General features: G+C 36.8%; 1 protein-coding gene across 1 annotated transcript in view; it reads left to right on the forward strand.

Moving 5' to 3' along the window:
• The window catches only part of LOC143858507 (BAG-associated GRAM protein 1-like), a 64,114-nt gene that overhangs the window by 42,492 nt on the left and 8,763 nt on the right, over positions 1-12,859 (forward strand). Inside the window, exons 9-15 of the mRNA XM_077369146.1 lie at positions 2,599-2,628; positions 2,721-2,820; positions 7,161-7,267; positions 8,085-8,228; positions 8,321-8,425; positions 11,140-11,286; positions 11,405-11,458. Of these exons, the coding sequence (XP_077225261.1) occupies positions 2,599-2,628; positions 2,721-2,820; positions 7,161-7,267; positions 8,085-8,228; positions 8,321-8,425; positions 11,140-11,286; positions 11,405-11,458 (687 nt within the window). The remainder of the gene's footprint in view (positions 1-2,598; positions 2,629-2,720; positions 2,821-7,160; positions 7,268-8,084; positions 8,229-8,320; positions 8,426-11,139; positions 11,287-11,404; positions 11,459-12,859) is intronic.

Below are 12,859 nucleotides of genomic sequence, written 5' to 3' on the forward strand. Positions count from 1 at the left end.
TTTGTAATGACATGTTTGAAGAAGGTTGGAAAATGTGACACTTTTAAAACTAAACACAAGTAATTGAATTGATAACTTACAAACTATGACAGGTTTCATCTATTCTATATGATCATATCTTGGAAACTATCAATTTGAAACTTTTAGAGAAAATGCTAGACATTGATTTTTTTTATATTTATCAGGTAGCACATGCTTCTTGTTTTAGATTTGATGTTTCCATCCAATTCATGCATCAATGTGGGCATTCAATTCTCATATATTGATGGGCTCTGTGCCTATCTACAACCAAAGTGGTGTGTACAGAGGGTGAAAGTTGGCTGACGGATGCTCATGTAGAGCCCGTGTCTAAACTGTTAAATACTTAAATCCATGCCCATTCCAACCCAAGTTAGGCTTGAGAGACTGGAAGTCCAACACAAAATATTACCGTGTGCCAGTTTTCCAAATTCATCTCATTTAGGCAATTAAATTCAATCAATAAACTAAGCATCTCTTCATCCTATAATGTTCAGACTTGTATGTTGAAAGTCATAGAGATGACTAGTAGAGCTCTTTGCATCTAAAACTAAGAAAAGCATCTTAATTGGAGTGAGAAATGGGTTTTTGGGTTATTTTTCCATGAAAGGGACATAGAGTGTGTGTTCTTGGTGCTCTTAGGAACCAAACATCAAGTTGTTGCTTATGGTTCAAGGACATGGTCAAGCATATACATGGGTTTCTCTTTTTCTTCCCCTAATATTGAGAACTATATATAGGGAGTTATTCAATATATTGGTTACTTAATATCCTGGTGTACGATTTTTATAAAAAGTTGCAGGGTCTATGGTTTCACTATTTGTGCCCATCACTCTCGTCCCATCTTATGGTGTTACTTCTTTCTTTTATTTGAAGGAGAATGACATTGGAACTAAATTAGGAAGGCCAAAGACATAAACAAAGGAGGAGATGAGACGACTCCTGGGTTTCACTTTTTCTTCGTCTAATATGATACTCTATTCAGCGAGTTATTCAATTTATTGTTGCTTTATATCCAAGTGTACGGTTGTTATCGGAAGTCCTGGAATTGATGGTTTCACTATTTACGCCCATAGGCTTGTTCCATCTTTGGGCTTACTTCCTTTTTTATTTGAAAGATAACGACATTGGGACTTGATTAGGAAAGCCAAAGATACATAAACTAAGGATACGAGATCACTTCAAAATAAAAAGCAGCCACAATAAACAAATACTACAGGAGGGGCAGCCCTTGTCCAATTTAAAGATCATGGTCTCGAAGCCCTCTCTAGCAATGTAATCTGTCTAAAAATAGTGTTTCCTAAACAGCAAGTGCTTTAATTCAATCCTTATGCCAAGTAATCACATTTGTTGAATTGTATATAAACATCCATGCTGAGGATATCAAAGGTCTCTGCAGTTTCACCTTGAAGATATCAAACACAATAAGTAGAAAACAGCCAACACATGAAACCTTGTACATAGAGCAAAACTTCTTCATTCGACCTTTTAATGCCAAAAGAGCCAGAATGCATTTGATGATCTCTTCCAGAGCATTTCTAGAACTTCAACCTATACCGGCCGAACCTATGCTGCAACAAAATGTCCCATCATAGTTAAACTTCATAGCATCTTTGCGGTGGAATCAAGGGATTCTATCTAGTTGCAATCACATTTAATCTAGAAGCAACTCATGTAGATGTTCCTCTCGTAGTTGCCAGAGTGGGAAGCGAGTGCGAGACTAAGTAATAATATAATGTATGAAGCCAAGTGAGGCCCACATTTAGATTCATGATTCTGTATATTATTTGGCCTTATTTTCTCATTTTTCTCATTTTTATTTACTTCCCCGTATTAAAGTTTTTATTAGGTTAACATTAAATTTTTAAGATTTTTTTTTTGTGAGGATTTATTTGTTTTTTTATTTAAATAATTTATCTTTTTATATAGGAAGGCTTTATTTTTATACCTTTTTATTTAATATTTATATAATTAGATGATTTTAATTATTTTCCTACCTATGATGAATGATATTTCTTTTTAGATGGAAAGGAAAGCTGTGTTCGGGGTTTTGAGATGGAATTTCTTTTGACGAAAAAGGGGTATTTTCTTTCCTGTCTGGAAAGGCCTATCCACCTGAAAAACTGCTTCTTACGCAACCAAACAAGAGAAAATGGTAGAAACTTCGAAAATGGTTTTTCTTCCCACCACTTTTCTACCAATCAAACATGCCATAAAAGAAATAGAAGTTCTCTAATCAAGAAAAGCCATGATAAACCACCATGTGACATGTTCAATGCAATAAAAGCACTCAATCTAGCATATGTCTACTTTTATAAATTTTGTGTTCTTTACAGTGTTCCTATAAGCAAATCTGGATTAATTTTTTTTTTGTTCTTGTGACCATCTTACATGATATCTTGTTTCTAATTCCATTTATATGCTTTATTGTATATTTAATTCTATATTAATATCAAAAGTGGACTTTAATAAAAAAGAATGTTGTAGATCCCCATATATGGATTGATGGTTTTGACACCCTTCTCATAACACGTTTTCACAAATTGCTTCATTTGAAATTGATTCTTTCCCATTTTATAGGTTATCCTTCCATTTGAAGATATTCATGAGGTATGCACTTCTTATCTGGGTCTGTGAGCTAAATGAATTGAATTTATTTATACGTAAATTCATTGGAAAGCCACATATTATTGGCACTGCAGATAAAAAGGAGCCAACATGCATTCATTAATCCTGCTATTACTATAATTCTTCGTATGGGTTCTGGTGGACATGGTGTACCACCTTTGGGGAGTCCAGATGGTTAGTGATTAATTTCTTATGAAAATTCCTCTTGATTTTTTTTCACATACCCTTTTTTATTTTATTTTCTTTTGTGTTTTTAGTTTGTGATATCAATCCTAGATTGAAGCTATGGTAATTGGGGAATTATGAGATGTTGTACATTTATCTAATGTCAATTCAAGAATGCAAGAAATATTTCACAATGCACATGCTTAACGTTTAATTCTCCATTATGGATTGATCCCCTACTCTCTCTGTCTCTCTCTATATATTGTTAGAATAGAGTTAGGGTTAGAGGAAGAGAAGGAGAAGAGGAGTGGAGAAGATGGTGGGACTCCACTAGGGAGCTTCCATGTAAATGATGTATATATAGGGCCCAACTAGGACAACCAAGTACAATGACAATCATACCCCTACATACACAGTAATGACTAAAATACCATAAATTACACTTCAACACTCCCCCTCAAGCTGGAGTGTATACACTATGGAACTCCAGCTTACTACAATGGAGACTACAACAACAACTGAAAGTACAACAAAGGACCATAAATCAAAAAGTACAATAAGCCAATACACACATCCAGCTTGGTATAACACTCCTTAAGCTAGTATGGAGAATACATAATGAAAGCATAATAAAGAAATAAAGGACGACAACGGCCACAATGAACAACTTCGAGCTCAAAGGATATCAAAAGAAGCAGCTCCCCTGAAGTAGCACGACAATGAGAGCGATCAAACAGGGCCTTCCCCTGAATGAGAGCACAACAAACAGATCTGCATATCACGAGCAATGGAGGCGCCATGGCAGGAGTAACAATGGTCCAACGAGCACAAAGGGCACACCAAAGGTGCGCGCAACGAACATCGACGAACAAGCACAATGCTAAGAGAAGATAACCACCGATGGAGAAACCATCGGAGACAAGGTCGACGGGGAAACTGTCGCCTGGAAAGAAGAAGAGATAGAGAAGAAAAAGGGAGGTCAACGGGAAAACAAAGCCGTCGCCTGTAAGAGAGTCGACCAACGATGGGGAAACCATCGCCCGGAAAAGGGAGGTCGACGGGAAAACAAAGCCGCCGCCTGTAAGAGAGCCGACCAACAATGGAGAAACCATCGCTCGGAAAAAGGGAGGTCGACGGCAAAACAAATCCGTCGCTTGTAAGAGATCCGACCAACGATAGGGAAACCATCGCCCAGAAAAGAGAGGTCGACGAGAAAATAAAGCCGTCACTTGTAATAGAGCTGACCAACGATAGGGAGCCATCGTCCAGAAAAAAGGAGGTCGATGGGACAACTAAGCCGTCTGTAAGAGAGCTGACCCGCTATGGGGACACCATCGCCTGGAAAAGTGAGGTCGACGCGAAAAGACTGTTGCCTGTAAGAGAGCCGACCAATGATGGGAATGGAAACCATCGCTGGAAAAGAGAGGATAAGGCATAAAGCTGAAAAGAGAGGATAAGGCATAAATCCAAGAACTCAAAGATGTTGAATAAATACACATGTGTAAGGGCATATTAGTCATATATAACATAATATATATATTAGTCGTGCGTGAGGGAGAGAACTAATTTTTCTCTCCTATACGCACGCCTATTCTCTCTCTCTCGACTGGTTTTCTCTCTCACCCTCTACCTCTTTTGTATCGCTCTCCCTTCCCATCAAAGTTAATATACCGTGTAACTTTACATGGTATCAGAGCCATGGCTGAAGAAAGTAGGTTTTGCTTCTTTCCCTAAACCCTAACCCTTCTTCTGAGTCGTGTTCATTTCTTTTCGCCACCCACACCCTTCTGAGTTGTGTTCGTTCCTTTTCTCCACTCCCCAAAACCCTAGCCTCACCTCCCCAGCACACAAAACTCTAGCCGCAACCCCTATTCAAAACCCAAACCCTAGCCGCACCTCCTCTTCACACCCAAAACTCTAACCACACCCTCTATTCCAACCTATACACTTTTCGAAGCCCTTCACCCAAACCCTAACCCTATCCTCTTGTAATGTGAGTTGTTCCCTTCTCATAGTTTATGTTATTGTTGATTCTGTCGCATATGGATTTTGTTGGTTGGTGTGTTGTTGGTTTCTTTTATGCTCTGTTCTAAAAGGCGTCTACCTAAGCCGCCCAGGCACCGCTTAGGCGCTAGGCGCAGAAAAAACGCACCGCCCAGGCCCAGGCGCTTTTTTTGCGTTTAAAAAAGCGTTCTCATCTCCTAGGCGTTATTAGGCGGCCGCCCAGGCGTTATTAGGCGGGCGCCCAGGCGATGAGGCGGCGCCTGGGCAGGGCGGGTTTGAAGACTCAGATGAAGATAGAGTCTTGGTCTTGGAGGGAGAGGACAATGATTGGTGAAGACTGAAGAAGTGCTTGGATTTTAATCTTTTTTTGGTCATGGATTTGTGTTGTATTGTTAAATATTTAAATTATTAAGTACTTTATGCTTAATTTTTTATTATGTTTTTGACTTTTTGTTATTATTTAATGTTTAGTGCTTATGCATAAAATGGTTTGGATTGTTATGGATTCAAGTATTTATATTTTATATAAAAAAATGAGGGTTGAATTAATGCCTATTAATCTATGGGCAGCAGCAATAATGAGACTTAAATAGCATAAATAATTGTAAAGATTGTAATTAAGCATGAACTAAACCTTATACAAATTAATTAAAGCGATAAGGATTCGTAAGATGAATTGATAAATATAAGGATTACTCTGAAACTAGGCCTACACATATAACAAATAAAAGAACTAAAAGATAATGTAAGACCTATCAATTAGATGTAACAAAAGCATGAGAAATTAATAATAATCAATGAAGAAAAACAAAAAAAATGTCCAGTGGAATTGGGTCAAAACAGTTCAGATTTAGGCCATAGGGGTATTTTGTTAATTTCTGCAAATCTGAAAATTGAAGGAAATTGCTGTCCAGATCTTAGGTAAGGGTTTAGGTAGGTAAAATAAAGGAAATTCTAGGGTTTAGGTTCTGATTTGATGGTAGGTTTAGGCTATGGATCTTTAAAAAGAGTTTTCGGGCTTGAAAAGGGTAAGAACTTACAATAGGGATAAAAAAGGTTTGAAAGTTGAGATTCTTGTGATTTTAGGTGAGGTTTAATCACTAAAACAATCCCTCAAAATCTCAAAACAAGATCTTGAAGAACAAGGGAGATCTTTGGATTTTGGGTTTTTCTAGTTTTAGGGTTCAAGAACAAAGAAAATAGAAAATCTGATTTACTAACCTTGTTTGTGCTAATTTGATTGAAGAAATAGAAGAGAATAGATGACAAGAGATGAGAGAAGATGGTTCCAAACCACAAGCTTTAAGCAAAACTTCAATTCTATTCAATATTCTAAAAGGTTCATTACATTGCATTTATAAGATGTATTTGTAAAAAAAAGAAACTCTAGAAGATAACTTAAAACCTAAGCAACTAATCTCAACCATTCATATAATCCAAAGTAAACTAAATAAAGTTAAAAACTTACCAAAAATAATAATCCCGTAATAAACCTATACCAATTCCTAAAGCACTCATAACTTGCTCGATACACATCCAAATCATGTGATCCTGGGCTCATTAGATAGGTAATTGAAAAACATTTCTAATAATACCAAAAACACGCCAAACGGATGAGATTTGATGCTTAAAAAGGAGGGTACAAAGAAAATGACGAAGAAAGTAAATAATAATAAAAAGATGCCCATGTCAGTGGCCCAGGCTAGAGTCTCCGCCATCAGTCTCGTCCACGTCTGCGCTTGTAACCTTGAATCCACGCCCGTTGTTGATGACCCCATCATAGGGTTAGAGGAAGAGAAGGATAAGAGGAGTGGAGAAGATGGTGAGACTCCACTAGGGAGCTCCCATGTAAAATTATGTATATATAAGGCCCAACTAGGGCAACCAAGTACAATGACAATCATACTCTTCACATACATTGGAATAACTAAAATACCCCTAACTACACTTCAACACACACACACACAGATATACGTGTATGTGCGTGCGCGCGTGCCTACTATTTCTCTAATACTTGTTAATTGTTGTTTCAGTCTTCTTGGTGCTCTATTTTTCTTTTAGGCTTGAACATCTCCATGTTCTTCCTGCTCAGGTCGTCTGTTTTGGGAATGTGTGACAATAATATGGCCGATACATATCGTTTCAGCCTCTCGATGATAGGTTGACATATACCAAAATTTTGAACCTTGGTGATGTGTTTGTGATTTATTTGTAGATATATGTGGAATGTTTTTATTAAAAATGATTTGAGAAAGCAGTTTCTTTAAGCTCTATAATATTCAATTGCAATATATTTTAAGAAACAGAGATATTTATGTGCATGTTTTCATTTGGCCACTTTTCAGGTAGAGTCAGATATAAATTTGCATCATTTTGGAACAGAAATCATGCCATAAAAGGTTTACAACATGCAGCAAAGAACTTTAAAGTGATGGAAGAAGATGAAAAGAAGGTCTGTTTCTTATTCTTTGATCTTATAATTGATATTGGTTTTGTATCATCTATGCTGCCTGTTAATTTGCATTCAAAATATAATGGGTAGTTTTTTTAGTTAATTCTGCATGGTTGGTATTATTAGGAGCTTATAAGGAGCTTCATACCTGTGTTCTAGTTTTTTTTTTATGGATGCGATATTTATGTTATGAAATCTATCACTTGGCTTGAAAGTTCAGCAGTTGTTTAAAAATTCTTATTCTTTGATCTCATAATTGATATTTGTTTTGTATCATCTATGCAGCGTATTAATTTGCATTCAAAATATAATGGGTAATTTCTTGAGTTAATGCTTCATGGTTGGTATTATCAGGAGATTATAAGGAGCTTGATACCTGTGTTTTAGTTTTCTTTTTATGGATGTGATATTTTTATTACGAAATTCTATCACTTGGCTTGAAAGTTCAATAGTTACTTGAAAATTGTTGCACTAGCAGTAGAATTTGCAAATATCTGCTTTATCTTATTCTTTATAGTTCTCCCTTCTCATCAATCATTTAGTTTCCAAATTTAGTACCACTCATAGAGTAAACGCTGTACTGTTCTCATAACTTTGTCTCTGTTGGATGATATGACTTTGTGATCAATAATTATTTTATTCATTGAAGTATTTGAACTCTTTAACTAACCTACATCAAAGTATTTTTTTTTTCTCTGCGGATTTGACGCAACTATTTTACTCCAGTCATATTAGTTTGGTCCCTCACCGGTATTCAGTTTACTCAAGCTGGTCTAGTAGTTGCTTTCCTTTACCCTTTTTTTTTTGTGAATTATAGGAGAAGGCACATTCTGCATTGCGTGCACATAGCAGCTCTGTTAAAGGTAGTAGAAGGCAGACAAAAAGTCCTGAAGATAATATACCCAAGACTGAGAAGTTCCAGGCTTTCATCAAAGAAGAAGTTTTAGTTGGCATTATCAATGTATGCCTCTACATTTCCATCTATGGTGAAAGCTGATTCCAAAGAATTAATTAGCCCTGTTCTTAATCAGATTCATCAACCTTTCTTCCCAGGAAGTTTTCCCATGCACAGCTGAACAGTTCTTTGATCTATTATTAAGTGATGATTCAAAGTTCTTCTATGAGTATCGGACAAGGCGGAAGGATACTAATCTTAATGTAAGTAGCTATGGTTTTTACATCCAAGAGTATTATGTTTAAAAAATTTAACCTTGGAGGCATTGTTTCTGCTTGCAACTATCATGCAGTCATAGATGAAATTGTTTCATGTCTGTTCGTTAAAATGGTTGCCTGTAATTTTCAGATGATGATGGACTATAATAATCTTTTGGTGTTTGCTATTCAAAAAAATAAAAAATAAAAAAATAGTAACCTTTTTGCGTTAAAAAAATTGTTAACCTTTCCAACCTTGAAATTAAGTAGAGAAAGTGGGCTGTAAGATTATGCTATTTATTCATAAAAAAAAAGATTATGATATTTTTTCCTGCTTGTTATTATCGTGCATTCATAATCTGAATTGCATACTGATATCCCATCCATTTGTTAGGATGGTTGCCTGCGAGTTTTGAAGATGATGTAATATAGTAACTTTTTGGCACTGGAAAAATCATTCACTTTTCTGACCTAACATTTTTAGAACAGGAAGTGGCTGTTTATTATGGCTGCCGAAAGGAGTAATGTAAAATCCGCCTTTTCAAAAATCAAGATTATCTCTTGTTATTTCATGTATTTAAGTTTCAAACTTGTGTTTCTTATTTGCTAAGATGGAAATGCACGTTGCTATTTTGAAAATTCAGCCAATGCCTATTGGTTCACACCCTGCAATTATCTAAATTCCAGTGGTCTTGCATGTATACTACGAAGAAATCCCTGCTTCTTAAAATATGTGTGCATGTACGTGTCTATGTGGGTGGTGCATATGTCATGTGCATATTAGTACACTTAGGGCATGTTTGGATGTATGTATTTTTCTTTCTCGGGAAAAACTTTCTCCCTAAAATTAGAAAGCCATGGTTTGGTGATCCCATATAATGAGAAATTTCTATTCTTGAAAAAAACATTCTTCAATAAATAAGGGGAAAAAACCCACTCATACTTGTTATTTTACTTCCCAAGAAAATAAAGTTCTTAAAAATCAAGATGCTATCATACTTCTCATGCTCTCTTCTCCGGATGTATCTTCTTCCTTCTCTCCTTCTAACCATATCCCCTCCCTCACCCCCTATAAAATGGTGGAAAATATGCTGGCAAATATCCCGTTGTCATGGGAGCAAACTGTTGTTCACGGGATTACAAAAAACAGGAAAGGTAGAGCTAACCGTCGTTTGACCGCCCCTCTAACCGACCCCAACAGAGACAATCTTTATTTCACTCTGGAATTTTCTTCTGCTATCGGATTTCTGAATTGTGAACTCATCTCTTCAATGTAGAGCTAGGCCTTGATCGGGAAAATAGAAGCAACGGTCATGCTTCAGTCTTCTTCAACTATTAATAAAACCCCTAATTTCATTGCAATTTGGGCGTCTTGGCTGATTGATTTTGGGACGGCGGAGAAATGGTAGTATCTGGGCATCTTCAGCCGATTCGTCAGCTCTGATAGCTCCTCTACAATTTGAGTCGTCGATCGGGCAATCCTTGTACTTCCTGCTACCGTGGATCAACAACTCGGCGACAAGAAACTGGTCTGGCCATCAACAGTGATGAGAAACAAAGCTGGAAAAGGAAACAGTGACGTAGTCGATGTCCTTGATGGAGTAGTTGATGTTCATGATGGCGTCGGGAGATGAAGGAGAAACAATGAAGTAGTTGATGTTCTTGATGGCGGGCGGAGAATCGTCAGGAGATGAAGATCATTGTATTCATCATTCTAACGAGGGGATATATGAATCCAGCTCTAATATTGTCCCTCACATCTCTCATTGCTAAAACGAATCCATATGGTGCTTTCTTCTGACATGGGACATATGAAAATGAATACTGGGTTTTGGTCATGCAGATGAGTTTTGTCCATAAGACTTTGCAATTGCCTCTATCATGGTTTATATTTGGTTGAAACGAGTTTCAGACAAAAAATTTCAATTTCACCTGCTACATAAATGAAATTCACTTGGATTCAGAAAAATACAAGATTTCGCCTGAAATTTCGGGATTTCATTAATGTTTCGGTCGAAATATGCGAAACAATCAACTTTTCAGATAAAAAAGACATTTTGACAGAAACCCTGACAAAAATCAACTCCGCTCGTAGAAAAGGGAAGAAACATGAGATTCCGTTAAGATATTTCTAAAAAGGACAAAAGAAAAAAGAAAAACTAGTGGTGAAGAATCTTGCTTGGATTTTGGCTGTGGTTTTGTACAGAAGTGTTTTGGTGATTTTACAAGGTTTCAATTTCGTAGTGAAACCAAAACCTAAACCTAAACCGAAACTGACACCGAAATTTAAAACCTTGGCCTCTATCTTCTTCTTAATCTTCTTCATACTGAAGTATAAAGGATATAAGAACTTCGTAGATTCTGATTCTCATATGCTCTTTAAACAGCAATGCCAAACCTTAGGATTAGAAATTCTTGAAAATCAATGAGCCTTAGCCAAACTGTAAAAAATGAAATTCGAGAGAAAAACTCCAAAAAAATAAAAATAAAAATCTTGGAAAGTATAATTTTCCATAATTTTCTTTTCCCTAGATCCAAACATGCCCTTAGGATAAAGTGATAATATTTCTGTAACATTACTCAAATAAAAATCTCTGGTGACTGAAATTTACTTGCGCATATGCATGAGGCAATATTTGAAGATCGTACGTAATTTCTGACTAATGACTACCTGAAGTACTATTTTGATGTTTTTGGTGTTATATTTGTTTTGTCTCTAGTTGGGCCAGTGGCATGTCGCAGATGAATATGATGGTCAGGTTCGGGAAATAACATTCAGAACTCTTTGTAACAGTCCCATGTGTCCTCCAGACTCAGCCATGACGGAGTGGCAGCATGCTGTTCTGTCAGCCAATAAGAAAACCCTGGTGTGATTGGTTAACAACTAGTTCTGTTGTTAATTTGTCTGTTTGGATTCTGTTTAATTTGTTTGATTTTCGTCTAATGACTCTTGGGACTTTGACCTATTCTATCTTCCTGTTTTAGGTGTTCGAGACAGTGCAACAGGTTCATGATGTTCCATTTGGCTCTTACTTCGAGGTATTTAGCATTTTGTAGAATAAATTTAGCTATGATCTTTTATCTATTCTTTTCTCAAAATGGATGCTTCTTTCAAATGTATAGTTGGTTCAGGCAGGGGCAGACCAAAAACAACTTGGGTAGAAACAATGAGGAAAGACTTGATAGCTAGTGTTAGAATATGTAAGATCTCACCAATAGGTTAGATTAGGCAACTATGGTTTGATTAGGTAGAATTAAATCACATCTCCAAGATTTGATTTGGATTAATTGGGGAAGATTATGCAGGGAGGCTAGATTAGGTATTGAGATTATCTTCTCATATCTTGTCAAATCTCTTTCCATAAATCTTGTGATACTAATTTCTATGTTTATCCTCTTGAGTGTTTCTTGAGTGTTCTATATAAACACTCATTAGGCTTGATTGTAAGATAAGCAAAGATTAGTGGAAATCTTCAATATTTTACATGGTATCAGAGCCACCGATCTTGGAGTGACCACAAGACAATTAGTTGCTCTCTCCGGCGGACGGCTGATCTAGCCATCCGCCCGGCCACCATTGCTCTCACATTCTCTTTCTCAAATTAACACCACTAGTACTGTCTTCCTTACCAACTTCATTAGTTTCAATTTCCTTACATCCTTAGCATAATTCCTTAGCATTCTTGTTCAATCTCCTTGCATTCTTTTCTCATCTAATTTTCAAGACTTTCTTGGTTGCCTTCAACAACCCCTCATCTTGTTGAATGCACCCCTCTCATCATCTTGTGCCAATTATATGGTCTCCTTATTTTGCTGTCAACACCTTCACAAAAAAAAAGGGATTTGCATTTTCAAAACACATATTTGATATTTGCACACTTTTTCCCAATGTCCAATTTTTTGTCGATAGTTGTTGCCACCATTCCTAGCTGCTATTTGTCGCTTTCTCTTCTATTTCTTTCCTCTCTTTCTTTATATTTTTGTCTTTCGCCTATTTCGGTTGAGGTACCTCTTTGTGGTGCGTGCCCGAAATAGGAGCTCTACTCAGTTGAGAGTCCTTGAGGTTCGTGCCTGAGAGAGCAATTTCTCTCTTTCATAAGGATTGGTATCTCAAGCTGACCTATGAAGTCTGCCCATTGAGGCCATTTCTTTTGCCCATAGAGGCCATTTCTTGCCAATTCCGGCATTCGTCCATTGTGACTCATTTCTTGCCCATTTTGGCATTGGTCCATTGTGACCCATTTTCAGAAGGTTCGATATTCTAATCGGCCTAATGACTGGCCCATTCAGGCTTGAGTCCAATCCAGTTCATTGAAGCTTTTTGCGACTCACCTTTTTAATGTGACACATTCTTCAACAACATGCGGCCATCATCCATCATCTTCAACAATATTGGCAACATACATCAGGCAGACATCAATCGTGACAATGTGCAACAAA

This window comes from Tasmannia lanceolata, unplaced genomic scaffold (assembly GCF_043159265.1).
Source record: "Tasmannia lanceolata isolate RefF3 unplaced genomic scaffold, GAP_Taslan_0.1 ptg000026l, whole genome shotgun sequence".
Classification (NCBI taxonomy): Eukaryota; Viridiplantae; Streptophyta; class Magnoliopsida; order Canellales; family Winteraceae; genus Tasmannia; species Tasmannia lanceolata.